Source organism: Lepus europaeus, chromosome 10 (assembly GCF_033115175.1).
Source record: "Lepus europaeus isolate LE1 chromosome 10, mLepTim1.pri, whole genome shotgun sequence".
In the NCBI taxonomy this organism is placed as follows: Eukaryota; Metazoa; Chordata; class Mammalia; order Lagomorpha; family Leporidae; genus Lepus; species Lepus europaeus.
The window spans coordinates 4,387,098-4,411,391 of NC_084836.1; the positions used below are offsets into that span (position 1 = coordinate 4,387,098).

General features: G+C 64.7%; 2 protein-coding genes across 6 annotated transcripts in view; both read right to left on the reverse strand.

Annotated features, from left to right (window-relative positions):
- Window positions 1–17,903, reverse strand: part of SAMM50 (SAMM50 sorting and assembly machinery component) — a 31,484-nt gene extending 13,581 nt beyond the window's left edge. The window contains exons 1-10 of the mRNA XM_062202715.1: window positions 17,755–17,903; window positions 15,589–15,699; window positions 14,765–14,866; window positions 12,644–12,731; window positions 8,561–8,667; window positions 7,509–7,639; window positions 7,224–7,311; window positions 4,176–4,304; window positions 3,764–3,835; window positions 2,542–2,628 (exon numbers count right to left, since the gene is read on the reverse strand). Of these exons, the coding sequence (XP_062058699.1) occupies window positions 2,542–2,628; window positions 3,764–3,835; window positions 4,176–4,304; window positions 7,224–7,311; window positions 7,509–7,639; window positions 8,561–8,667; window positions 12,644–12,731; window positions 14,765–14,866; window positions 15,589–15,699; window positions 17,755–17,775 (936 nt within the window). The 5' untranslated portion in view covers window positions 17,776–17,903. The remainder of the gene's footprint in view (window positions 1–2,541; window positions 2,629–3,763; window positions 3,836–4,175; window positions 4,305–7,223; window positions 7,312–7,508; window positions 7,640–8,560; window positions 8,668–12,643; window positions 12,732–14,764; window positions 14,867–15,588; window positions 15,700–17,754) is intronic.
- Window positions 17,904–20,540: 2,637 nt separating this feature from the next.
- LOC133768280 (1-acylglycerol-3-phosphate O-acyltransferase PNPLA3-like) overlaps window positions 20,541–24,294 on the reverse strand; it is a 32,362-nt gene continuing 28,608 nt past the window's right edge. For all 5 annotated transcript variants that reach the window (XM_062202717.1, XM_062202720.1, XM_062202721.1 and 2 more), the window contains one exon: window positions 20,541–24,276. In XM_062202717.1, the coding sequence (XP_062058701.1) occupies window positions 24,225–24,276 (52 nt within the window). In that variant the 3' untranslated portion in view covers window positions 20,541–24,224. The remainder of the gene's footprint in view (window positions 24,277–24,294) is intronic.

A 24,294-nucleotide genomic window follows, 5' to 3' on the forward strand; every position in this document is an offset into this window, starting at 1 on the left:
TTCATTCACTGGCAGTCGGGGCACTGCCGTGCGCGGGCTGGCAGGCTGGGTGGGTGGGTGGGCGGATAGGTGGCAGGTGGATGGCTGGCGGGAAGCAGAGCAAACACAAGGTAAGCACAGGTGGCATGCGCACAGCCGAGGAGCCTCCCTCCATCTGGGCGCTCCGAAAAGGCTTGCGGGAGGAAGGCCTGTGCCAGTCTTAAAGGAGGGAGTGGGGGAACAACAGCTGAGACAAGGAAGTCACGGCGGGCAGAGGGTGGCGTGAGGGCCCAGCACCGCTCGGCCTGCGGCTGGCGAGGAGAGGGGGCTACAGCTCCGCCCCCGGGCACTCTCCCTGCAGGCAGGGGTGCGACAGGCTCCGAGGGCTACAGCTCCGCCCCCGGGCACACTCCCCGCAGGCAGGGGCGCGACAGGCTCCGAGGGCTACAGCTCCGCCCCCGGGCACACTCTCCCTGCAGGCAGGGGCGCGACAGGCTCCGAGGGCTACAGCTCCGCCCCCGGGCACACTCTCCCCACAGGCAGGGGTGCGACAGGCTCCGAGGGCTACAGCTCCGCCCCCGAGCACTCTCCCCGCAGGCAGGGGCGCGACAGGCTCCGAGGGCTACAGCTCCGCCCCCGGGCACACTCTCCCCGCAGGCAGGGGCGCGACAGGCTCCGAGGGCTACAGCTCCGCCCCCGGGCACACTCCCCGCAGGCAGGGGCGCGACAGGCTCCGAGGGCTACAGCTCCGCCCGCGGGTGCTCTCCCTGCAGGCAGGGGAGGCTAGTGAGGAGAGGGGGCTACAGCTCCGCCCCCGGGCACTCTCCCTGCAGGCAGGGGTGCGACAGGCTCCGAGGGCTACAGCTCCGCCCCCGGGCACACTCTCCCCGCAGGCAGGGGTGCGACAGGCTCCGAGGGCTACAGCTCCGCCCCCGGGCACACTCTCCCTGCAGGCAGGGGCGCGACAGGCTCGAGGGCTACAGCTCCGCCCCCGGGCACACTCTCCCCGCAGGCAGGGGTGCGACAGGCTCCGAGGGCTACAGCTCCGCCCCCGGGCACACTCTCCCCGCAGGCAGGGGCGCGACAGGCTCGAGGGCTACAGCTCCGCCCCCGGGCACACTCTCCCCACAGGCAGGGGTGCGACAGGCTCCGAGGGCTACAGCTCCGCCCCCGGGCACACTCTCCCCGCAGGCAGGGGCGCGACAGGCTCCGAGGGCTACAGCTCCGCCCCCGGGCACACTCTCCCCGCAGGCAGGGGCGTGACAGGCTCCGAGGGCATTACAGAGGACCCACCTGTCTGCAGTGAGCAGGAGGAGGGCCAGAGGGCAGCAGCGAGCAGGGACAGCAGGGGCTGAGCAGCTCTGGGTGGGGGACTCTGAGGGGCAGCTGGGGGATTGCTGTGCAAGCCAGGGGTCAGGAGTCCAGGCAGGGAGGTTTCAGGACGCCGGCTGCTCCAGTCCTGCACAGGCCGGGGACGAGGCATCTGGAACACTTGATCTGGGGCTGGGAGACAGTCCGGCGAGCTCTGGGGGCACGGTGGACAGAGGCAGCTGTGGCCACAGTCGGGAGGCCTCCTCAGGACGGGCCGAGCAGTGGAGGCCCTACGAGAACCCAGGGGAACCCAGGCCCTCGGGGCAGCAAAGGCCCAGGAGGGAGAGACTGAAGGCGGGGAGAACGCAGCCAGGCAGGGCCACAGAAACCACGAGTGGAGCAGCCCGGGGACAGACGACGTAGAGGCCGTGGAGGGGGAGGCAGGCAGGTGCCAGGGGGCGCTGGACCAAGGACTGAAGGGGGCAGTAGCGAGCTGTGCTCAAATAAACCGTCTGAGACTGGGGGTGTGGGCCACTTTACTAACACTTGCAGCTGGGGCCAGCATCCCATAATATCAGGTGCGAAGCCAGCATCCCATAATATTATGCCACTTCAAGACCTGTCTGCTCCGCTTCCCACCCAGCTTGCTGCTAAAGCGCCTGGGAAAGCAGCGGAGGATGGGCCAATGACTTGGGCCCCCGCCACCCACATGGGAGACCCGGATGGAGCTCCAGGCTCCTGCCTTTTACCTGGCCCTGGCCCGGCCCCAGCCACTGTGGCCATTAAAGGATTATCTGTGTCTCTTCCTCTAACTCCGCTTTTCATGTAAATAAGTTTTGAAAAAAAAAAAAGAAACCCCCCGGCCCCTCGGCGGCAGGCGGCAGGTGAAGAGCCCAGCGCCGGGCACTGGAGGACTTGAGGGTCAGCAGGGGTTCTCCCAGCCGGGGCTCCGCCGGCTGCCCCACCGCCAGCCCCAACGCCTCGTGTCCTGGGAGGACGAGCAGCCAAGCGGCCTGGATCAGAGGAGAGACCGTCTGCGGAGGCACTGAGCACGGACGCAGCAGAGCCACGGCGAGGGGCGAGCGGCACGCCTGCGCCCGGGGGCCGCGTGCAGCGGCTGGTGCGGGACTCCCACAGAGCAACAGCCGCTCGTGCCCGGACTGGGGGGCGTGAACCCTCCTGCTTGCGCACCGCCGTGCTGGGATCCGAGACCTGAGATCAGACGGGGACGCGGCAGCGGCAGGCACTCACCGAGTCGAACACGAGCTGTCTATTCAGCTGCAGCTCAAAGTCCTCCTTCAAGAAGCTCACGTCCCCTCCCGTGTAGCCGGCCAGCTCCTGCGGGCGAGGGGCCTCAGGTCAAGGGGGCAAGACAAGCAGCCCAGGGACCCCGAGTCCTACCACTGACTCGTGCCTTCTAGAAGCTGGGTCCTACCTGCGGTGGACAGCACTGGGGCCTGACCACACACCGCACACCACAGCCCCGCGGGGCAGGGCCTGCTCTGCAGTGGACAGCAACCTGACCACACATCGCACACCATAGCCCCGCGTGGCAGGGCCCGCTCTGTGGTGGACAGCAACCTGACCACACATCGCACACCACAGCCCCGCGTGGCAGGGCCCGCTCCGCGGTGGACAGCACTGGGCCTGACCACACACTGCACATCACAGCCCCACACAGCAGGGCCCGCTCCGCTGTGGACAGCAACCTGACCGCACACCGCACACCACAGCCCTCCGCGGCAGGGCCTGCTCTGCGGTGGACAGCACTGGGGCCTGACCGCACACCACAGCCCCGCACAGCAGGGCCCGCTCCGTGGTGGACAGCACTGGGCCTGACCACACACTGCACACCACAGCCCCACACGGCAGGGCCTGCTCGAGGTGATCGGCCTGGAGGCCCTGTCGGCGTCTGGGCCGAGGACCCAGGCAAGCTCTCACAGCTGTGAGTCTATCAGCATCTCATTTCCAGTTGCTCCTCTAAACCAATGCCCACGTCCCCAGGCTCCTGCCCCACACGACAGCCAGAGCCAGGGCCAGGGCGGCTCCCACTGGGATTGCGGCAGGGAACGCTGCTCTCCCTGGCCTCGGCCGAAGGAGGGGTGAACAGGAGAGGGCACGTCTGTTTTGGGCAGGCACCAGGCACACGGCACAGGTGGCAGCAACGTGCCCACCGTCAGCTGACCCCACAGGTAACCAAGGACATCCCCACTCCGACTCACGGCTCTCCTCCTGGCCATGACCAGCCCAGGGTCCCCAGCCTCGCGCCCACCAGACGGCTGTGAGAAGCAGGATGTGAGCCCGGGCTAGGAGTCCCAGCCAGCAGTTTGAGAACTTCCACACTAAGGGAATAAACGCGACCTGCGCGACGTGACCGCAACGTGACCACTCCGTGACCCCAGCCCCAGCCGCACCGCCTGTGGAGGGCTTGCCCCCACGCCCGCCGGCCGCAGAGGTCAGAGGCGAAGGCTACCTGGTTCACTCTGAGCAGGGCGCCGCGTCTTGGTAAGATGGATGAGCTCCGGGAGTCGATGACCATGGCGTGCTGAAAGAGACGTGCGTGGGTGTTCCTTCAAACAGCGCCGCCTGGGCACTACGGGCCGTGGCCCGGGCCAGGGCCGCCACAGTGGGACCCGCTCCACCCTTACACAGCCCGGGGAGGGCGGCACCGGCACTTCTGTCTCACATAGGCAGCGACAGCCCAAGACCAAGCCTTTGCGCATCTGCAGGACGACCGACGCCGCTCCTCCCGTGGGCGCTGACCCTGTCCCGGCGCCCCGGCCGCCCATGCTCTCCTGCAGCTCATCAGCCTCACAGGGTGCAGGCTGCTCCCCCGGGACAGCCTCGCTCTCCAGCAGCTACTGCCTAAAACCCACGGTCCTCACCGACAGGGACGACTTCAGCGAGTGTCCACTCTCCTTCCGCACCGCGAACGACGCCGTCCTGGAGAGGCAGCCCAGCTCTCGCCACACGCCCTCCCACTTGACGGTGTGGCTGGTCTTCCACACGGGGAACTGCAAAGGCAGGCGCACGCGGGGATGTGGGCACAACTCACCGTCCCCATGGCTGCTTTCTACGATCTGTTTATTTAGGGCCAGTGCTGTGGGTGAAGGCTGCAGCATCGGCATCCCATATGGCGCACCCTAACCCTAACCCACATGGGCACTGGTTACAGTCCTGGCTGCTCCACTTCCAATCCAGCACTCTGCTGTGGCCTGGGAGAGCAGGAGAAGATGGCCCAAGTCCCTGGGCCCCTGCACCCACGTGGGAGACCTGGAAGAAGCTCCTGGCTCCTGGCTTCAGATCAGCTCAGCTTTACCCATTGTGGCCATTTGGGGAGTGAACCAGCGGATGGAAGACACCTCTCTCTGTCTCTCTCTTTCTCTGGCTGTACCTCTCACTGTAACTTTCCTTTAGATAAATAAAATAAATGTTTCTCTTTTCTAAAAAAAAAAAAAAAGCTCTATTTATTTATCTGAAAGGCAGTTACATATGTGGGTTGGAGAGAGGGGAGCAGAGTGGAAGTGAGAGAGCCCTTCCATCCACTGGTTCACTCCCCCAAATGACCACAATGGCCAGGGTTGGGCCAGGCTAAAGCCGGAAGCCCAGAGCCCCATCCAGATCTCCCACGTGGGTGCAGGGGCCCAAGCACTTGAGCCATCTTCCGCTGTTTTCCCAGGTGAGTTCGCGGGAGCAGGATCAGAAGTGGAGCAGCCGGGACTCGAACCTGCGCTCATACGGGTAGCAGGCATCACAGCAAAAACGACCCCACCAGGCACGTTCTGGAGTGAGGCATCACCGAGTCACTAGGTAGGTACCTAAGATGACGCATCTGTGAACGATGGCAGGGTGAGGGAGTGGACAGGCGGGGCAGAGGCTGTGAGCTGAGTCGGGACTTCCCAGCCCGCCCACTGGGAGCTGTCCGGAGGCCGCGCCCCGTCTCTGTGGACAGCCTCTGGTGGCTCTGGGGAGCACTCACGGCTTCACTCTCGCAGGGAAGCCAGGCAGCTCGGCAGCTCCACGCGCCCCAGAGGGTGCCCCTCCCTGGCATTCTCTGGAGCCCTCAGGCCATGAGGGGTGGGCACCCACACAGCACCAGGGCCGCCGGGGATGTGGGGCTTCCTCACTCCTCCCTCTCTGCAGGGCGGCTCTCCACAAGGACACCGGTGCCCCTCTGCACCTGGCCGCCACGTCGGCCCCACAGCACGGCTCACTAAGGCAGCCCTCCCCTCTGTGGCCCGAGGACACGGCAGGAGCCCGACCCAGCCCTCTCCCCCACCGCTCAGCGCCCTCGACCTCGGGGCTGCCAGGGCCTCTGCCCACCCCCCCATCCCTGCCAAGGCCCCTAGCCCACAGCTCTGCACTCGGCTTTCACCTCTGCCACCCCAGGTGCACAAACAGGTTCACTCTTCCAGGAATCCGCTCTTTTAAAAAAGCTTAAAAAAGCACCTGCCTGGGAGACCAGGAGGAAGCACCTGGCTCCTGGCTTCGGATCGGCGCAGCTCACCAGCCGTAGCGGCCATTTGGGGGTGAGCCAACAGAAGGAAGACCTTTCTCTCTGTCTCTCTCTCAACGTCTAACTCTGCCTGTCAAAAAAAAAATTTAAAAATAAAAAATAAAAAAAATTCTTAAAAAGCTTAGAAAAAAGACAAGAGACGGGGACACCAGACAGAGATGGGAGAAAGCTCCCAGGTGCCTCTGCACGCTGGCCTTGCCCAGCCCGGAGAGGGAACAGCGTCTGCCCAGCCTTCTGGCCTCCAGCCACAGGCCCACCTGGCCTCCCACAGCAGGTGGCGGAGGCGCGGTCTTCCAGCGAGGAAAGACTGCCACTTGGTGGACAGAGCTGGAAGTGCAGCTGCTCACGGCTGTTAACCTGCCTGCCCTGGGCTTTCATGACCTCGGTCTGCAAGGACTGAACCCGGGCAGCTCCTGCTGTCAAGAGCTTGCACCGTGCCAGGCTCCGTCAGGGCCTGACCCGCTGGTCTGGGTCTCCACACAGCCCCACGAGGCCCTGCTCTCAGCTCAGGAGATCGGCCGAGGGCCACGGCTGGTAGGGCCTGGGGGAGCCCAGCGGGGCCGGCCTGTCCCGGGGCTTCCAGCAGAGAGAAGGCACCAGAAGCTTCCTGGGCCCCATCCCCAGCGGCTCTGAGTCCGGGCAGCTCAAGGAGGCCCTGCGTGTGCACTTGTTTCTCCTGTAGCCTCATGTACTTCAGAGGCAGAAGAGAGAGAGGGAGAAAGACTTTCCAGCCACGGGCTCACTCCCCAGAGGGCCACAACGGCCAGGCCAAAGCCAGGAGCCAGGAGCTTCATGCCAGTCTCCCATGCCCACGTGGAGCAGGGCCCAAGCACTTGGACCATCCTCTGCTGCTTCCCCAGGCCCATTAGCAAGGAGCTGGATCGGAAGTGGAGCAGCCGGGACCCGAACCGGCGCCCACATGGGATTAGGCACTGTAAGCAGAGGCTGACCCACTGTGCCACAGCGCCGGCCAGAAAGGGCACATCTAACACACCGCAGGTGAGGCCAACGCTGCTGTCTGACCACACGTGGGGGCGCAGAGCTCCAGGCGCTCCCTCCTCAACCAACCCTAAACGGGAGGGGAGGGGCAGGGAGAGCGCAGAGCAAGGGAGAGGCCCGCAGAACGGTGAGATGACACTGATCCCCAGCTGCCCTTAGCCACGTCTGTCTAGGTGCTGCTCCAGTGACAGGACGGTGACAACGTCCGGAGCCTGAGGCACGTGGGCTGGCCATCGGGCTGTGCGGAAGGACACACACGGACAGGCACAGAGCAGACGACGCCAGGGTGGACGCCCGGCAGCCGCTGGGAGGGCAAAGGGCTTGGGCTCTCCTACCCCCTCCCGCTCACTCTGGGAGCCAAGAACAGGCGCTTTGTTTCCGCCCACATCCACAAGGTCCTGGCCAAAAGCCCACTTACGCTATACTCGGCGGAGACTCCTCTGTCCGTCTCCCGCAGCGAGCTCCAAGGGAACTGCCCGGTAACTTTATACAAGTTTACAGAGAAGCTAGGAGGCAACGCAGAGAGTCACAGGCTGAACAGAGAACGCGACCCAGAACAGTCACAGCTACACGTGAAGGAGCAGAGCCCAGCAGGCGGCGCCGCGGGAGTGGGGGCTGAGCCGGCAAGGGCCCCGCACAGGCAGGCCGGCTCCGTGAACCCCCCCACGCGCCACCGCACTCAGCGGTCTGCTCGGCTCCCTACTTCCTGTCGAAGTTTCCAGGCTGCGGTTTGAAGAAGGACAGGCCGTACGAAGTTTCCTTTGTTCCGTAGGAAAACTGGAAAGTCACCTTTTCCGCACGCCCTAGGAGATTCGGGAGCTTAAGGCCAAGAACCTAGGAAGAAGAAAAAACCCCAGTGGCCCGACCCGCAGGAAGGGGCGCGTCTCTCCTCTCCAAGACGGGGCAGCCGGAGACTCCCGTGACCCAGAACCGACTGCAGCCCAGAGAGCGGCCCTTCCTGCTCACAGCTCCTCCCCTCCTAACACGCCCGCGCGAGCACACACCCCTGCACACGAAGCCGACCGGTGCCGGCCACAAGCGGAACCTGACCACTGGGCCACTCCAGGCAATGAGCCCTGCAGCCCTGCAGGAGGGGATCCGAGCGAGAGGTTCCCCGCTGCTCCAACCACTGATGCTAAGTAACGCAGCAGACCACGCAGCATCCCAACTGCAGCAGGCGCAAGACGGCGGTGCCTGGGCGGGACGTTCTGAAGCTGCTTCAGCTTCCAGGACCCAGGCCCAGTGCAGGGCGCCTCCTGCAGGCCCAGTGTGGAGCGCCACCTGCAGGTCCAGTGTGGAGCGCCACCTGCAGGCCCAGCCTGGAGTGCCACCTGCAGGCCCAACACAGGGCACCTCCTGCAGGCCCAGTGTGGAGCGCCACCTGCAGGCCCAGTACACAGCGCCACCTGCAGGCCCAGTGTGGAGTGCCACCTGCAGGTCCAGTGTGGAGCGCCACCTGCAGGCCCAACACAGCGCCACCTGCAGGCCCAGTGTGGAGCGCCACCTGCAGGTCCAGCACACAGCACCACCTTCAGGCCCAGCCTGGAGTGCCACCTGCAGGCCCAGCACAGGGCACCTCCTTCAGGCCCAGCCTGGAGCGCCACCTGCAGGCCCAGCCTGGAGCGCCACCTGCAGACCCAACACACAGCTCCACCTGCAGGCCCAGCACACAGCGCCACCTGCAGGCCCAGCACACAGCGTCAGCTGCAGGCCTAGCGCAGAGCGCCACCTGCAGGCAGGCAGAGCAGTCCGTACCATGCTGCCTTCGTTGTTCCCCACCATGGTGTTGTAGCTGCCCGTCAGCCTCCTTAACTCGGTCACCTCGAAGGTGACGTCCAAGCCGTTGGGAAGGGCGTCATCGCCTACGTGAACAGAAAAAGGGAAGCAGTGAGACAGCCAGAACGTCTCCTACTGGTCCCGCTGTGGAAACGGAAAAATCAAACAAGGTTCATTCTCTCCGCAGGCTTCTCTGGGGGATGCACCATCCCCCCACAGAATTAGAGCACCCCCACCCTCAAACAGCCCCCTCTAACCCCTCAGAGCCCCCCCACAGAATTAGAGCACCCCCACCCTCAAACAGCCCCCTCTAACCCCTCAGAGCCCCCCCACAGAATCAGAGCACCCCCCCAAACAGCCTCCTTCTACCCCCTCAGAACCCCCCCACAGAATCAGAGCACCCCCCCAAACAGCCCCTCTCTACCCCGAGCCCCCCCCACAGAATCAGAGCACACCCCGCAGAATCCGAGCACCCCACCCTCAAACAGCCCCTCTGTACCCCCGAGCCCCCCTCCACAGAATCAGAGCACACCCCGCAGAATCCGAGCACCCCCACCCTCAAACAGCCCCCTCTACCCCCTCAGAACCCCCCCACAGAATCAGAGCACCCCCACCCTCAAACAGCCCCCTCTACCCCCTCAGAACCCCCCCCACAGAATCAGAGCACACCCCGCAGAATCAGAGCACACCTCCCCCGCAGAATCAGAGCACCCCCACCCTCAAACAGCCCCCTCTACCCCCTCAGAACCCCCCCCGCAGGATCATAGCACACCTCCCCCGCAGAATCAGAGCACCCCCACCCTCAAACAGCCCCCTCTACCCTCTCAGAAGCCCCCCCGCAGAATCAGAGCACCCCCACCCTCAAGCAGCCCCACTCTGCCTTCCACGGCGCTGTTGTGTGCAGCTCTACACGCTGCGGATCACGTGTGCACAGGGTGCTATGTTTATAACACGTCTGTAGGAGTGCACGCCAGTTCCAACAAGGAGGTGACCGCACACATGTACTCAGGCACACGGGGTGATCTCAGAGTTGTTTTCTAATATTCAGTTATTATTTGAAAGGCACAGAAGGGAAAAGGGGACCACCTTCCACTGTTTCCCAGTCGCACCAGCAGGGAGCCGGGGGAGGGAGCAGTGCAGCCCGGACTGGAACGGGCGCCTCTGACAGCGAGTCCCGGTGTCTCAGGGGCACTCGGCCAGGCCACCAGCACTGGGCTCTTAGCTGACTTGAGATGCAGCATCCGGGGCCGGCGCTGTGGCACAGTGGACTAAGCTGCCGCCTGCAGTGCCAGCATCCCACACGGCAGTCCCGGCTGCTGCACTTCCGATCCAGCTCCCTGCTAAGGCACCTGGGAAGGCAGTGGAGGACGGCCCAAGTGCCTGGGCCCCTGCACCCACGTGGGAGACCTGGATGACGCTCCCGGCTTTGGCCTGGCTCAGCCCTGGCCCTTGCAGTCACTGGGGAGTGAACCAGCTGATGGAAGACCTTACCCCCCCCCCCCGAGTAAGAGGAGTTCCCATGAGGCTCTCCCTCCCCACCCCGACTGTTCCTCACGTGCTGTTAGCACCTCTCATTCTGCCCCACATCTGCTCAGCCATGAACCCAACTCGCAGCTTCCTGCTCACGCCAGCCCGCGGCTCCAGGGGCCGCTCCAGGCGGTGTGCGCTCTCGGCACGGACGGCGCAGACACAGCACCCGGGCAGCAACCAAGTTCGCTGCTGCGAAGCCCTTCTAGGAGAGTCTACGGTGCGGCCGGCGTGGAGAGCCCCTGCCGAGGCGGAGCAGCTGAGCTCGCCCACGGCCATGTCTGCGACCGGGAGAGCAGAGCTAGAACCGAATGCCACCAGCAAACGCCACACAGAGAAGCGCCGGGACTGGCTCAGGCCTTGGGTGCCAGGATTCCACCACTGGCTGCAGGGCCTGGGGCGGGTACTCAAACCTCGGCAAGCCTCGCTTCCGCCAGCTGAAAACACTTTTAGAAATAACGGCGGTGCCGCCTCATCAGACGTTGGGAGGGTTAAGGCCGGAGCTCGCACGCTCACTGCGGTGCCACACAAGTGCGGGCACTCCTGCTCCCCAGGGTGCGGCGCCTCCCCACCTCCGCTCCCCTTTCGCCAGTCAGCAGGTCCCAGGCTGAGCCACACAGCAGAATCACTGCAGGGCCCCCGACGCCCACGTCCGTGCCCCAGGCTCCCAGCTGACGCCGCGCTGCCGGTCGGGACCACACTGAGAACCCGGTCTGCTCCTCCTGATCCCTCACTGTAACCGAGCAGGTGGCCACCAGCCTCCCCGGCACGGTCGTGGTCACGTGACAGGTCCCGGCCAATGGGTTAGGGGAGTGCTGAGCACAACACCCAGGATAGGTGCCCGCAGGATGCTGTCCCGGTCCCTCTTCCTGCCTCCCCACCCCCGAGGCTGGAGCAAGGCCGCGGTGCTCAGCCATCGGGGACCTAGGGAAGACAAAGGACGGACACCCAGGCAAAACCACGCCATCGGGGCGACCTCAGGGACGGAGCCACCCCGCAGCCCCAGCTCAAGAGCTGCCGCGCTGCCTCCTGGGCCTCGGCTGCGGGCCGTGGCTCGTCCTCCTGTCTCCTTTCCACAGCACCCGGGCTGTCTGCACCCGTCTCCAACGCCTCACCTGGTCTTCTCAAAACAGTGCCCTGCCCAACCCTGCAGAGCTGCACCCCGCCTCGCCTGTCTGCGCCCTCATCACCTCCTCCCTGACCTCTCGTCCCTCCCTCACCCCTGCACCTGCAGCGCTGCCCCAGCCCTAAGCCACCCTGCGGCCCTGGGCCTGGTGAGCGCCTGCCCTCCCCGCTCCCACACCAACCCAGGCGCAGCTCACAGATCAGCCCTTCGGGAAAATCCCCCGCGCCCGTCCCTGCCCAGCCTGGAGGCCAGTTCCCCCTCAGCTCCTTTTAACAGGGGAGGCGACCACTCCCTGTCTACCCCCACCCGTACGCTCCCCACAAAGCACTGGGCCTGGCTTGCAGCTGCAGCTCCCCTACTGTCCGCACAGGGTCAGGCATACAGCAGGTGCTCACTAATGAGGGACTGAACACTGACCAGTCAGGAGACTTGTCCCGTGTCACTCAGCACACAAGAACGTGAACACAAGCCAAGACAGAACTCTTGATTCCCCTCTTTCAAGCCACACATTTTTCTAAACATTTTATTTATTTAATTTTTATTTATTTATTTAAGATTTTATTTACTTAAAAGATTTTATTTATTTGAGAGGTCGAGTTAGAGAGAGAAAAGTCCTACCCTTCCACTGGTTCCCTCCCCAAATGGCCACAACGGCCAGAGCTGGGCAGATCTGAAGCCAGGAGCCAGGAGCCAGAAGCCTCTTCCAGTCTCCCACATGGGTGCAGGGGCTCAAACACTCGGGCCATCTCTACCACTTTCCCAGGCCACAGCAGAGGGCTGGACCAGGAAAGGAGCAGTTGGGACTTGACCTGGTGTCCATATGGGATGCCGGCACTGCAGGTGGAGGCCCAGCCCACTACGCCCCAGCACTGACCCCAGGCCACACATCTAGACGGTGTCTACCGAGACCCTGTAGGCACCGGACTAGCACGGTTGAGTGCGGCCTGGCTCCCTCCACGAGGGCCTCTCTGGGGAGCACAGTGTGGTCAGGGGTTTGGACACCAGCACCTTCGGCGCTCACACCCCTCCCCCCGGGGGCAGCTGTTCGGCACAGAGGTTAGCACACTGCTTCGGACGCCACATACCACACAGAGCACCTGGCTCGGCTCCTACTTCTGCTCCTGATGCCAGTTCCTGCAGATGCTCCCTGGGGGGCAGCAGGTGATGGCTCAACGCTGGGGTCCCTGCCACCCACAGAGCTTCCGGCTTCGGCCAGCCCAGCCCTGGAGGTCAGGGGCATGTGGGGAGTGTCTCCCTCTCCCTCTTTCCAGTAAACAGTTGAAAGATAAGAAGTCCAGGTCCCTCCCCAAGACCTGGTTGCCAAGCCCCGTGCGTCTGATGCACCGTCAGGCTGTGACCTGGAGGACGGACGGGGGACGGGGGACTCGCAGACCGCCGCACACACGTACCTTGACATGTGTCAATCAAAACATCCACCTGCCGAAAAATCCCCAGGCGAAGAAGTTTCTCGCGGGCTTCGTGCGATTTCCGCATCACCTGTGAGAGGGAAGGAAGCAGACACTGTTTTCCTACGACACAGGACACAGACGGGGGCTCAGTGACCAGGCGGGCGGTCACCACTCGGCACCAAGCCGCTGACCAGAGGCTGCAGCAGCCAGGCCGGCTGTGGAGCGAGCGGGAGCCCCGCGGGGATGACCACACGCCTCCTGAGAAGCGCGACACCGACCCGGGCACGAGGGCCGCACAGGCAAGGCCCTCACTGCAGGGAGCGCCGACGGCGGCGACCACGGTGCCACGGAGGGGGGCCGTGAGCTCGCCTCGCTGCGTCCCTGCCCACGTTCCAGCTGTCCCTAACCACGGTTCCCTTTGTTCCCCTCCTCACTGCCAATGGCGGTCCTCTCGGATGGGCCAGGAGCACCAGGAGGGCAGGAGGAGGGAGGAGGAGGCCTGTGTGACAGGTGCAGTGTAGACTCCCTGCAGGGACAAAGGACCAGACTTCCCCAGGGGAGACACGCACGCAATCACCCCTGGATGGACAGAGCTGTGCTCAGGTCAGGGGAGTGGACACAGGGGTGCACCAGGGGCTTCTGCAGGAGGCCCGGGGGGGGGGGGCAGGCTGTGAGCCTGGAGAAGAAGACAGATCCAGGGCCAGAGGACACTGCCGCGGGCCAGAGCGGTCACAAGGAGGCAGCTGTCAGAACCTGAGCTCTGGGCTGAGCACCTGGCCAGAGGTCAGCGCCATCAGAGAAGCCCCGTGTCCCACGAGGGCGCGGGTGCACAGAGGAGAGGCCAGTGCAGAGGTCCACACAGGGCGCTCACAGACGTGACGGAGGCCCGCACAGCAGGGCATCGCACAGCCGGCACAGGGGCGTGCGCTACTGCGCACAGACCTCTGCGATCCACGCCAGGACGGCCACAGCGGGAGAGCCACGAGGAGGATGGGGTCAGTCTCAAGGCCGTACCTGTCCAGGCGGGCAGCCTCTGGACGGAGCGGGGACACCCGCAGCCCTGCCACCCCGCACTGGACGGGCGTCGGCTGCAGGGGGACAGGTGCACCCTTAATTCCAGGAAATTCTGCAGCACGAGTGTTCCTGCTGTTCCCCCTGTGCTCACGCGTCAGTCTTATGAAAATACAGAGTTCTGAGTGGGACACGCCGGAGTGCCCAAGCCACTCCAAGGACAAATCAACGTGGGCCCGGCCACAAGACAGCTGGTGACCTCCGCCCGTTCAGCAGGTCAGAGGTCGAGGGACCACAGAGGAGAGGAGAAAGGGAAGAGAACGGGGCAGGGACAGAGGAGGGCCCCACCCAAAGGGTCCAGGGAGTCCAAGCCGGTGCCCAGAAAGCCCACTGGCCCCCGGGACGAGGCCAGAGGAGGCAGAAAGAACACAGGAGGGGGCCGGCACTGTGGCACCATGGGTAAGGATGCTGTTTGTGATGCCAGCATCCCATATGGGCACCCGTTCACGTCCTGGCTGCTCCATTTCCAATCCAGCTCCCTGCTAATGCCCTGGGAAAGCAGTGGAAGATGGCTCACATGCTTGGGCCCCTACACTCACAGGGGAGACCTGGAAGAAACTGCTGGCTCCTGGCTTCTATCTAGCCTGGCTCCAGTCACTGCAGCCATTTGGGGACTGAACCAGTAGATGGAAGATCTCTGTCTTTCTCACTCTGTAACTCTGCCTTTCAAATAAAATAAGTAAATCTTTTTTTTTTTTTAACAGGCAGAGTGGACAGTGAGAGAGAGAGAGACAGAGAGAAAGGTCTTCCTTTGCCATTGGTTCACCCTCCAATGGCTGACGTGGCCGGCGCACGGCGCTGATCCGAAGCCAGGAGCCAGGTGCTTCTCCTGGTCTCCCATGGGGTGCAGGGCCCAAGCACTTGGGCCATCCTCCACTGCTTTCCCGGGCCACAGCAGAGAGCTGGCCTGGAAGAGGGGCAACCGGGACAGAATCCGGCGCCCCGACCAGGACTAAACCCGGTGTGCCAGCGCCGCAAGCAGAGGATTAGCCTGTTGAGCCATGGTGCCAGCCCGAAATAAGTAAATCTTAAAAAACGAATCATACTTACTTCAATAAGGTTTTTAGCCTTAAAAACATCTCCAATTTCACAAATGATGATGTCATCCTTCGTCCTCCCAAGTCCATCAAAATGAACGTGTTGCACCACCACCTAACGCGACACGGGGACAGTGATTGCCATGACCGGCTCCAGCCGAGACGGGCAGCAGCCCTGGGGCAGCGGCGGGAGCCGCCTTCCCGGGCTGTCCCGCGTCTGACAGCCCCACCTCCTACTCTGCACCTCACTCTCCGCTTTCGGTTTTCTCCGAAGCCTGGCCCCTTGGATGCACTCCTTCCTAGCCCACACGTTCTGTGCAGACCTACCAGGTCTCCCCAGCGGCGGCCCGGGCGGCCACACGGGCTCCCTGAGCAGCAGGCCGCAGGTGGCCGCCGGCCGGGACCCCGGACTCAGCGGCCCTGTCAGCCGGCTCGAGGTCGCGGGTGGATTTCCCGCAGCGCGGCACACCCCGACTGCAGGACGCCAAGCTCCTCGCGAGTGGAGAGGCGTCTCCCCCACGTCCCAAAGCCCAGACTTTAGGAAAAGCTTCCTGGGAGACCCAGGGCCTTCTTCCCAGGAGCAGAGGTCAGAAACACAAACGGAAGCACAATTTTCCTTTGTCCTCGAAACGCTTCTGGGCTTTGCAATGACACAAACACGACCACGGCTCTGCCTGAGCGCTCGCCAAGGAGGGGCCTCTCTGGAAGGAGAAGCGGCACCTGGGGACAAACGCTCGGCTGACAAGGACACTGCGCCAGGTGACTCCTCGCCCCCGGTGGCTGACGGAGGTGAGTTTCCAGGAAGGACCCCAGCGAGACCCTCCATAGCAAACTCACGTCTTTGTTCTCAAGGATTTCCTGTTTGGCTTCAGGCTCGACCTCAACGAACTCGGCTTCTTCTCCCAGTGCTCCAAAATCAGGCCCGCTGGACGGGAGGGGCTCCAAACTCTGGGAGGAGGGGAGAGCAGAGGTCAGGGAGCGTGCACCAGCCAGCCAGCCAGCCAGGTAACCAGCCAGCCAGCCAGCCAGGTAACCAGCCAGCCAGCCAGCAAGGTAACCAGGTAACCAGCAAGCAAGCCAGCCTACCAGCCAGCCAGCCAGCCAGGTAACCAGCCGGCCAGCCAGCCAGGTAACCAGCCAGCCAGCCAGCCTGCCAGCCACCAACCAACCAGCAAGCCAGCCAGCCAACCAGGTAACCAGCCGGCCAGCCAGCCAGCCAGCCAGGTAACCAGCCAGCCAGCCAGGTAACCAGCCAGCCAGCTGGCCAGCCAGCCAGCCAGCCGGGTCACCAGCCAGCCGGGTCACCAGCCAGCCAGCCGGGTCACCAGCCAGCCAGCCAACCAGGTAACCAGCCGGCCAGCCGGGTCACCAGCCAGCCAGCCAACCAGGTAACGAGCCAGCCAGCCGGGTCACCAGCCAGCCAGCCAACCAGGTAACGAGCCAGCCAGCCGGGTCACCAGCCAGCCAGCCGGGTCACCAGCCAGCCAGCCGGGTCACCAGCCAGCCAACCTGCTGCCAGCCAGCCAGCCTACCAGCCTGCTTTCCTGTTGTTCACAGTATCCTAATTTTTAGAACTAAAATTCCACGTTTTAGGATAGCTACAGGGGCCGAGCTGTGGTGTAGTGGGTAAAGCCACCACCTGCAGTGCCAGCATCCTATCTGGGTGCTGGTTCAAGTCCTGGCTGCTCAACTTCCAATCCAGCTCCCTGCTATGGCCTGGGAAGGCACAGAAGATGGCCCAAGTCCTTGGGCCCCTGCACCCACGTGCAAGACCCAGAAGAAGCTCCTGGCTCCTGGCTTCAGATCAGCTCAGCTCCAGCCATTGCAGCCATCTGGGGAGTGAACCAGCAGATGGAAGACCTTTCTCTCTCTCTGTAACTCTCTCAAATAAATAAATAAAATCTGGGGCGGGGGCCAGTGCCAGGCACACAGTAGGCCATCAGCTGAACACACGAACGTCCACTTCAAGACGCCACCAGGGACGCAAGCTCCGCAAGACGTGGCGTCCACTGTAACGCCCAGGACTCAGAACCTGACAGCCCAAGACCAAAACCGCCAAGGGAGCTGACAGGAGGACAGCACGAACCGCGGCCAACACAGGCCGGGGAGCGGGATCTTGCGGGAGGGAGGTCGCTGAGAGCCCAGAGCTGCGGGGCGGTGCAGCGGGCAGTGCAGGGGGCGGTGCAGGGGGCGCCCAGCGCCGCGGCCCGCTTAGGGGCTTGGGGACGCGCCCTGGTGCCGGGATCAAGGCCCCAGGAGACCAGGCCTGCGCTGACCTGCTGGACGCCAACCGGCCGCGCCAAGGCCCCGGGGGTGGCGGGCTGGGGCTCAGCGCCTCCTGGGGCTCTAACTGGGTGACCTTGGACCAGGAGCGCCTCCCGCGGCCCTCCGTGGCGAGGCCCATACGGGACGGCGGGCGCCCAAGCAGCGGGCACGCTCTGGGCGCCCGAGCAGCTGCCCGGGACACGAGTTCCCGCACGGAGGCCCCCGGGCGCCGCCCAGCGCGCACCGCCGAGCCCACGCCGCGTTTCCGTCCGGGCTTCCAGGCCACCAGGAGAGCGCAGAGGGCCCCACGCACCCCCACCCCAACAGCCGGGGAGGAAGCCCCCGGCCCACCCACCCGCTCCTCTCCGGAACGACGCCCGCCCCCCGCAGACCCCGGCGCCCCGACGGCTTCCGGCCGCAGCCGCCTCCCCACAGCCCGGCCCGCAGCGGCCCCGCACGCCCCTCACCGCGGCCGCGGAGACAAAGGCGGCAGGGCCGAAGCGCAGGGCGGCGGACGGGACGCCCGCCCGGCCGAGGGCGCGTCCGCCCGCGGGGTCACCGCGGAGGCTCGCCCGGCGACCTTCGGCAAGTCGCGTCCCTCCGCGGGCACCGCTCCCCGCCCGCCCCGGGGAACCGCGGCGGCCACCGCACCCAGCCCCGCCGCGCTCGGCGCCCCCTCGGCCCTAAGCCCGGCCGGAGCCCAGCGCTCAGGCAGTCCGCGGGCGCCTGCGCCCTTACCCGGGCGTGCACCGTCCCCATGGCTGCCTCTCCAGCTGTCGCCTCGCACGGCCGCCCGGGCTCGATCCACGCTCGGCGTCCGAGGGCCGAGGGCGACTCAGCGGGGGCCGAGCCGCGGGTCAGGGCGCGTCCCACAAGGCCCCGGACGCGGGGCACTGGGCGCTGCCATGATGCCCCGCCTTTGCCCCGCCCCCTGGCTCACGGCGTCTTCGCTCATTGGTCCGTGTGCGCCCGTGACCCGGAAGTTCACACGGACGCTGGGACGCAGTGTTGCCGGGAAGGGGCTCCTGCGCGGAGTTCGCGGGCGCTCGGAGCGTGGGTCTGGGTGAGAGTTCTCGGGCGGCGGGTGGCGGGCGGCGGTCGGTGGCGCCTGGCAGAGGGGAAGCCCCCGGTGGGTGCCCTGCGGCTCCACACGGGTCCGTCTTTCCGGGGGGCGCCGGGCCGGGGACTCCCCGGTCGGGTCCGCGGACACCGGCGCTGCCCGGCCCAGGCTGGCGCCCCAGCTCCACGGCCGCAGGGCCCCTGCACGTCGCCGGCAGCCCCGGAGGCCCGGTTCGTTGTCCAAATGAAGATGAGGGCGTCTCTGCTTCCCGGGGGTCCCGTGGGTGGTCACTTAGTACGCAATGGGTGAGTGACCATTCGTGGTGGTGGTCACTTAGTGATCGGGGATCGTGGATAAGTGACAACGGATAGCTGACCCTTGCGGTCAGCTGCCAACAGGAAGCAGCAGCGAAGGCGCCTGTGGGATCCAGAGGGAAGCTGTGGCGAAAAGCAGATTAAAAACTTTTTTTATTTGAAAAGCAGGGAGACAGGAAAAGAGATCTTCCATCTGCTGGTTCGCTCCCCAAATGGCTGCAGAGCCAGGGCTGGGCCAGGCCGAATCCGGGAACCCGGGATTCCGTCCGGGTCTCCCACGTGGGTGCAGGCCCCCGCGCTTGGGCCGTGATCTGCGGCCTCCCAGGTGCGTGGGCAGGAGCTGGATCGGAAGGGAAGCAGCCGACCCGACTGCTCTGCTGGGTGCTGGCGTCGAGGGGGCACCTCCCTCCCTGTCCCGGGTCCCCTTGCTCCTTCTGCCCCGGATGGCGATCCGTGGCTGGGCTGCCCCGCCGTGTCCGCCTGGCCTTCAACGTCCGCCCACCCCCAGCACCATTGCCCTGTGTGCTCTGGAGGCCTTGGGCCCACCCGGTTAGGAGCCCCTCATTAAAAACAAACAAACAAAAACAACAACTGGATGCATAGGCGTTTCTGAAGCCTCTGAAAGCAGGTCCAGCCTGGGGAGGGGGCAGGGCGTGGGCAGGGCAGGGCTGGGCCCAGGCAAGGAGGCTTCTGGGCCTGAGCCGCCAGCTGGGACAGGAACTGGGCTGCAGATTGACCGGGTCACACGTCACGGCCTCTCACGGGGGCCACGTCGTCCGCTATAAAATCCTGGGACAGAAACGTGAGAACTCGGACGCTTCTGCCCAAGATTGGAAGATCTCGGGTTGCAGATTCGTCCCAGTGGATTCAGCTGTCATGTCAGAGTAGCGGGTCCCGGCAGACTCGGCTTAGCTCCCGCCCAGCGGCTCCGAGGAGCGTCCAGCGGGCGGGGAGGATCTGCCGCTGGGAGCCCTGCAGCCTTAGGCAAGGCTACCCTGGGGCAGCGTCTCCTCTTCGTGCCGTGTAGGCGGTGACAGCATTGACCGTTGCCCCAGGAGCCGTGTGCCAGGTACTGGGCTAAGGGCTTGTCATAAATGGGCTCAGATGCAGGCACAGTGAGGGACCAGACTGCAACGCAGGAGGAAGCGGGCTGGGGGCAGTAACATGCAGGCCGGGTGCATGCTGGGACCCGGCCCCAACCCTCGGCCGCCTCCCGCGTGTCGGGGACTGGGGAGGGGGCTCAGGTGGCAGAGGCCCAGAAGCCTCCCTCCTGGATTCCCCTGGGGCGGCGTAACAGGTGTAGCGGGGGGGACCTGGGAGAGGCGACAGGTGGCCGGTGGCCGGATGAGGAGAGGCGGTCAGTGCTGCTCTCAGTTTACCTGGCAGGACCCTCGACTCAGCCCCAGTGCCCTGGCTCTGCCACCACCCGAGGCCTCCCAGAGGGCTGTGCTGGGAGGGGACGTGCTGGCCGGTGTGCAGAGATGATCCGGGAGCCTGACCCAGTTTGAGGTGCGACCCGCACCAACGGGACCCTCACCTGAAATTCACGCTGCCAGTCCCCCAGGCCAGAGGGCTCTCACCTGGGAGACGGGCGCCAGCCGTTTCCAGGGCACAGGCCGAGGAGCTGGTGGACGCAGGCCTGGGGCCGGCACACTCCCAGCACCAGCAGCCCTCCCTCACTTGGCCCTGAGCTGGCCGCGTGGAACGAGGCAGTGCGAGGCGCCCCAGGTCGCGACAGGAGCCCAGGGCCCGTATCTCCCTACAAGCCTGTGTGTGGCCAGGGTGACAGAGGGCAAAGTCACAGGCATCCCTCCGCACACCCCTGCCTCCGACACGCCAGGGGACCAGCCGCACACGCCTGTCCCCCCAACCCAGCACTTCCTGAATCCCCGGGACACTGGGAGCCTTTGGTCTTTCTCTGGACTTCAGCAGCGTGGTGCTTAGCATCGCATTCCCCTGCCCCATCCTGGGACTCACCCGGCCGACGGGTGGCTGGAGGGCACGGGCCGCATGGTGAGAACCGTGAAGAACCGTGCTGCTCTTCCCCGGCCGCGGCCCCCAGGGGTGCTGGGGGCGGTGAGAGGGCTCCAGGTGGGGACAGCCACAGCACAGCCCAGCGAGCATGCATGAGAAAGAACCCTTTGGCTTTATTTATTTATTTATTTATTTGAAAGGCAGAGTTACAGAGAGGCAGAGGCGGGGGATGGGGTATTCCATCCACCGGTTCACTCCCCAGTAAGCCGCAATGGCTGGAGCTGCGCTGATCCAAGGCCAGGAGCCAGGAGCCTCCTCCAGGTCTCCCAAGTGGGTGCAGGGGCCCAAGCACTTGGGAGTTCTCCTGCTGCTATCCCAGGCCATAGCAGAGAGCTGGATTGGAAATGGAGCAGCTGGGACTTGAACTGGCGCCCATATGGGATGCCGGCAATGCAGGCAGCGGCTTTACCCACTCGGGGCACCACAGCACCGGCCCCTTGGGGTTTTTGCGAGTACGGCATAACCCAGCCTGTCCTGAGAACCACCTAGCCACACCGCACGGGAACTTGGGAACGTGGTTTGCGAAGAAGGTAACGGCACACAAAGGAGAAGGCACACAAAGGAGATGGCAAACGCATGCGGCTCCCCGCAGGACCATCAAGCCGCACTGGCTGGCGGCCGGGAGGCTGCTGCTCTCAGTGGCTCCGGGGCCCTCCCCCTGCTTGTCGCCTTGGACCTGGACCCCAGCGAGCAAAGGTGACGGCAAGAGGAGGCTATGGGACAGCATCCTGCACAGTGGCAGAGCAGGTGGCCCGGGAGGGAGGCTCTGAGCTGCAGGGGGACCTAGGGCAGAGGCCCAGGCCCTGGAGGAGCGACAGGTGCTGGGTGCCGGGTGTGGGTGGGCCTGGGGTGAGCCCTGGCAGTAACGAGGAGGGTGGACAGGCCTGAGGCCACTGAGCCCAGGGGACGCTGCTGTGGGAGCCAGGGCGACAGGGGCGAGGCCAGACTCCAGAGACGGCCATGGGGGCCTACTGGTTGGGGTGGGGGTTGGGGGGCCCTCACTGCTGCCTCCCAGGATCTCAGCAGCAGGAGGCTGGAGTCAGGAGTCGGAAGCCAGGTTTAACCACATGCCAAACACCTGTCCCATTCCACTGGGTGGGGGGGGGTGTATGGAACCAGCCAGTGGGTAGGGGGCAGGTGGCCCGAGGCCCCCAGAGCCACAGGCTGGAGGTCCTGAGAGTGAGCAAGGCCTCCCAGGAGGCAGGGCAGCCGCTGAACCCAGCCCCGGGAGGCAGAGGCAGCGTCTGGGGCCCTGGGACTCGGGTGAAGCCACCTCACTGTGGCAGCGTGGAGGACCGGCCAGGCAGTACCCACGGGCAACGGCGGTGTTGGGAATGGAGCTGGGCTCCTTGGAAGGACACCGAGACAGGAGGAAGCATTTTAGAAATCGCGATTACTGTGTTGTTCGATACTGAAAGGGACGCGTGTCGCTCACCATGGCAATCTGGGCAACTCAGATCAGCCCGAGAAGTAAAACACTGGTAGGAATGACAGCAGTGTGGTAGCTGCCGTGTCACTGCCTGTCCCCTGAGGCTCCAGTGCGCGTGCATGCTCACTGCACACACACACGCTCACTGCACACACGGCTGCACACACTGCCCCTCACACACGCTCACTGCCCCTCACACTCCTGCACACACACGCTCACCACGCACACACGCTCACTGCACACACTCACTGCCCCTCACACACGCTCACTGCCCCTCACACACGCTCACTGCCCCTCACACACGCTCACTGCACACACGGCTGCACACGCTCACTGCCCCTCACACACGCTCACTGCACACACACATCCTCACTGCCCCTCACACTCACTCCTGCACACACACAGCCCTGCTCCACACCAGCTGCTGGAGACAGCCGCTCTCTGACATTCAGTACTGCACGAGGGGACAGTTCTGAGGGCAGAAGCCTGGGGGGGGGGGGTAGGAGGCTTTGCGTGGGTGTTGAGAATCGGCAGAGGTGGGGGGGCACCTGAGGCACCGGTGTGGAGGAAGGCTCGGCCATTTCTCTTACACGTTCCTCAACCTATCAGAGCACACGTTTCCTACAGTTACTCATTTATCTGGGAGAGAGAGAAAGCTCCTATCCACTGGTTCACTTCCCAGATTTCACAGTGGCCCTGGGCAGGGGCTGACGCTGGGAGCCAGGACCTCAATCCAGGTCTCCCGTGGTGGTGGCGGGGACGCAGGCACTGGGGCCAGCGCTGCTCCGCCCAGGGTCTGCACCAGCCGGAAGCTGGAGTCGGGAGCCGGAGCCAGGAACTGAACGCAGCCCTCCGAGGTGGGATGTGGGCGTCCCGAGCAGTGGCTTCCCCACCGGGCCAAACGCCTGCCCCGGCACAGTCTCTTCAAGGATAAGACACACACTCAGGGGAGGAAGACTGAATACTTCTAAACAAACCACGGCGAGTCCCACGGAATCCCACGTCGCGTTTCCCGGTGCTGACGAGACACCCAGCGTCTACATCCATCTATGGAAATAGCACCGGCAAGTACAGAATACCGTGAAGGCTTCGCTGCACCTGCCTGACGTGTCCGAACTCCAGAAGCTACTGGGCACTGTGGAAGGACAGGGGGCTGAGCAGCCAGCACCCAGCCGGGGTCAGACGGGGCCTTGCACCCGCACTGTGGTCCGAGCAGCCAGAGGAGCCCCGGCGGTCAGCCAGACCTCCCAGCAGGCGCCGAGCCAGGCGTAAACCCAGAACTGCAGCCCCGGCCCCTCCATGGGGGCTTCCTGTTCCCGCTGCTCAGCCGGAGAATGAGCCTACGTGGAGCTGTGTCAGGAGCGCCACTGCCCAAGGGACCGGCCTGGACGAAGTGCTGGCCTGAACTGCTGCTTCTCCCGCTGCAGATGGCCAGGACCTGCGGAGGCTGCCCACTGCCCTGGCCAGCACCCGGAGTGTGAGCGTCGTTAGCCTCCCACACACGGTCAGACAACACACACGTGCCCCCCGGTCATGGGCGCGCTGACAAGTTACCCCACCTGGGGAGCTGGCGGGCTCCCTGCTGAGAGCTCCCCGGTGCTAAGGCTGGGGGACACAGGACGGAGAGAACACAAGAGAAAAAGAACCCGGCCGGAGCTTGCGGAAAACGAGCCAAGTTCACGTCCAGGGAAGAAAGGAAGTGAACCCGGGCTCTGTGCTTGGCTGCACCTGGGGGTCGGGGCTGCCGTGCGCTGTAGAGGCTTTCCAAGGTGGATTTATTGATTATTAACTCCCGGGTCGACAGAACACACGACCCGACAAAGGAAGAAACCCCCTTGTGCTTATTTTATGAAACTCTTTGCAAAATATTTTAGCTAAGCCAGAAACGTGTTCTGAGAATGTCCTGAGCGACTGTCTTCTAAGAGCACCTGACAGGTGGGGCGCCCTCCTGGGACCGACCCTGCCTCCCCAGTGCTCGGACGCCTTCCTGCAGGGGAGGGGGACACGTGGCCCCTGTCATCCTTCCAGCCCGCGAGATGGCACAGAGGCCAGGCCAGACCCCAATCACCAGCCACTCCGGCCACCCCCAGTGGGAGTGTCCACCCCTCAGCGGGGCTCTGAAGGCCATCCTGGGGTCAGCACGGGGGGCTGGCTCCCGCCCGAGACTGTGGGCAGACGTAGCTGCACACACAGTTCCCAGACCTGCCCCGGAGGCTCTTCCCGCTGGACACAGGGAGACAGAGCGCCGCGCCCAGCAGGTCTCTGCTCCCCGAGCAGCTCAGGCCGGACCCGAGGACGGAGGGCCCGGCAGCCCCGGCTTCGGCCCTACTGGCGAAGGCGTCCAGGTGCACGGACACAGGGGCCCAGCAAGTCATGTTCTGGCCTGCAGGGCAGCGTGCTGGCCACTCATCCGCCTTTGGGATCTGCAACAAAGAAAGCAA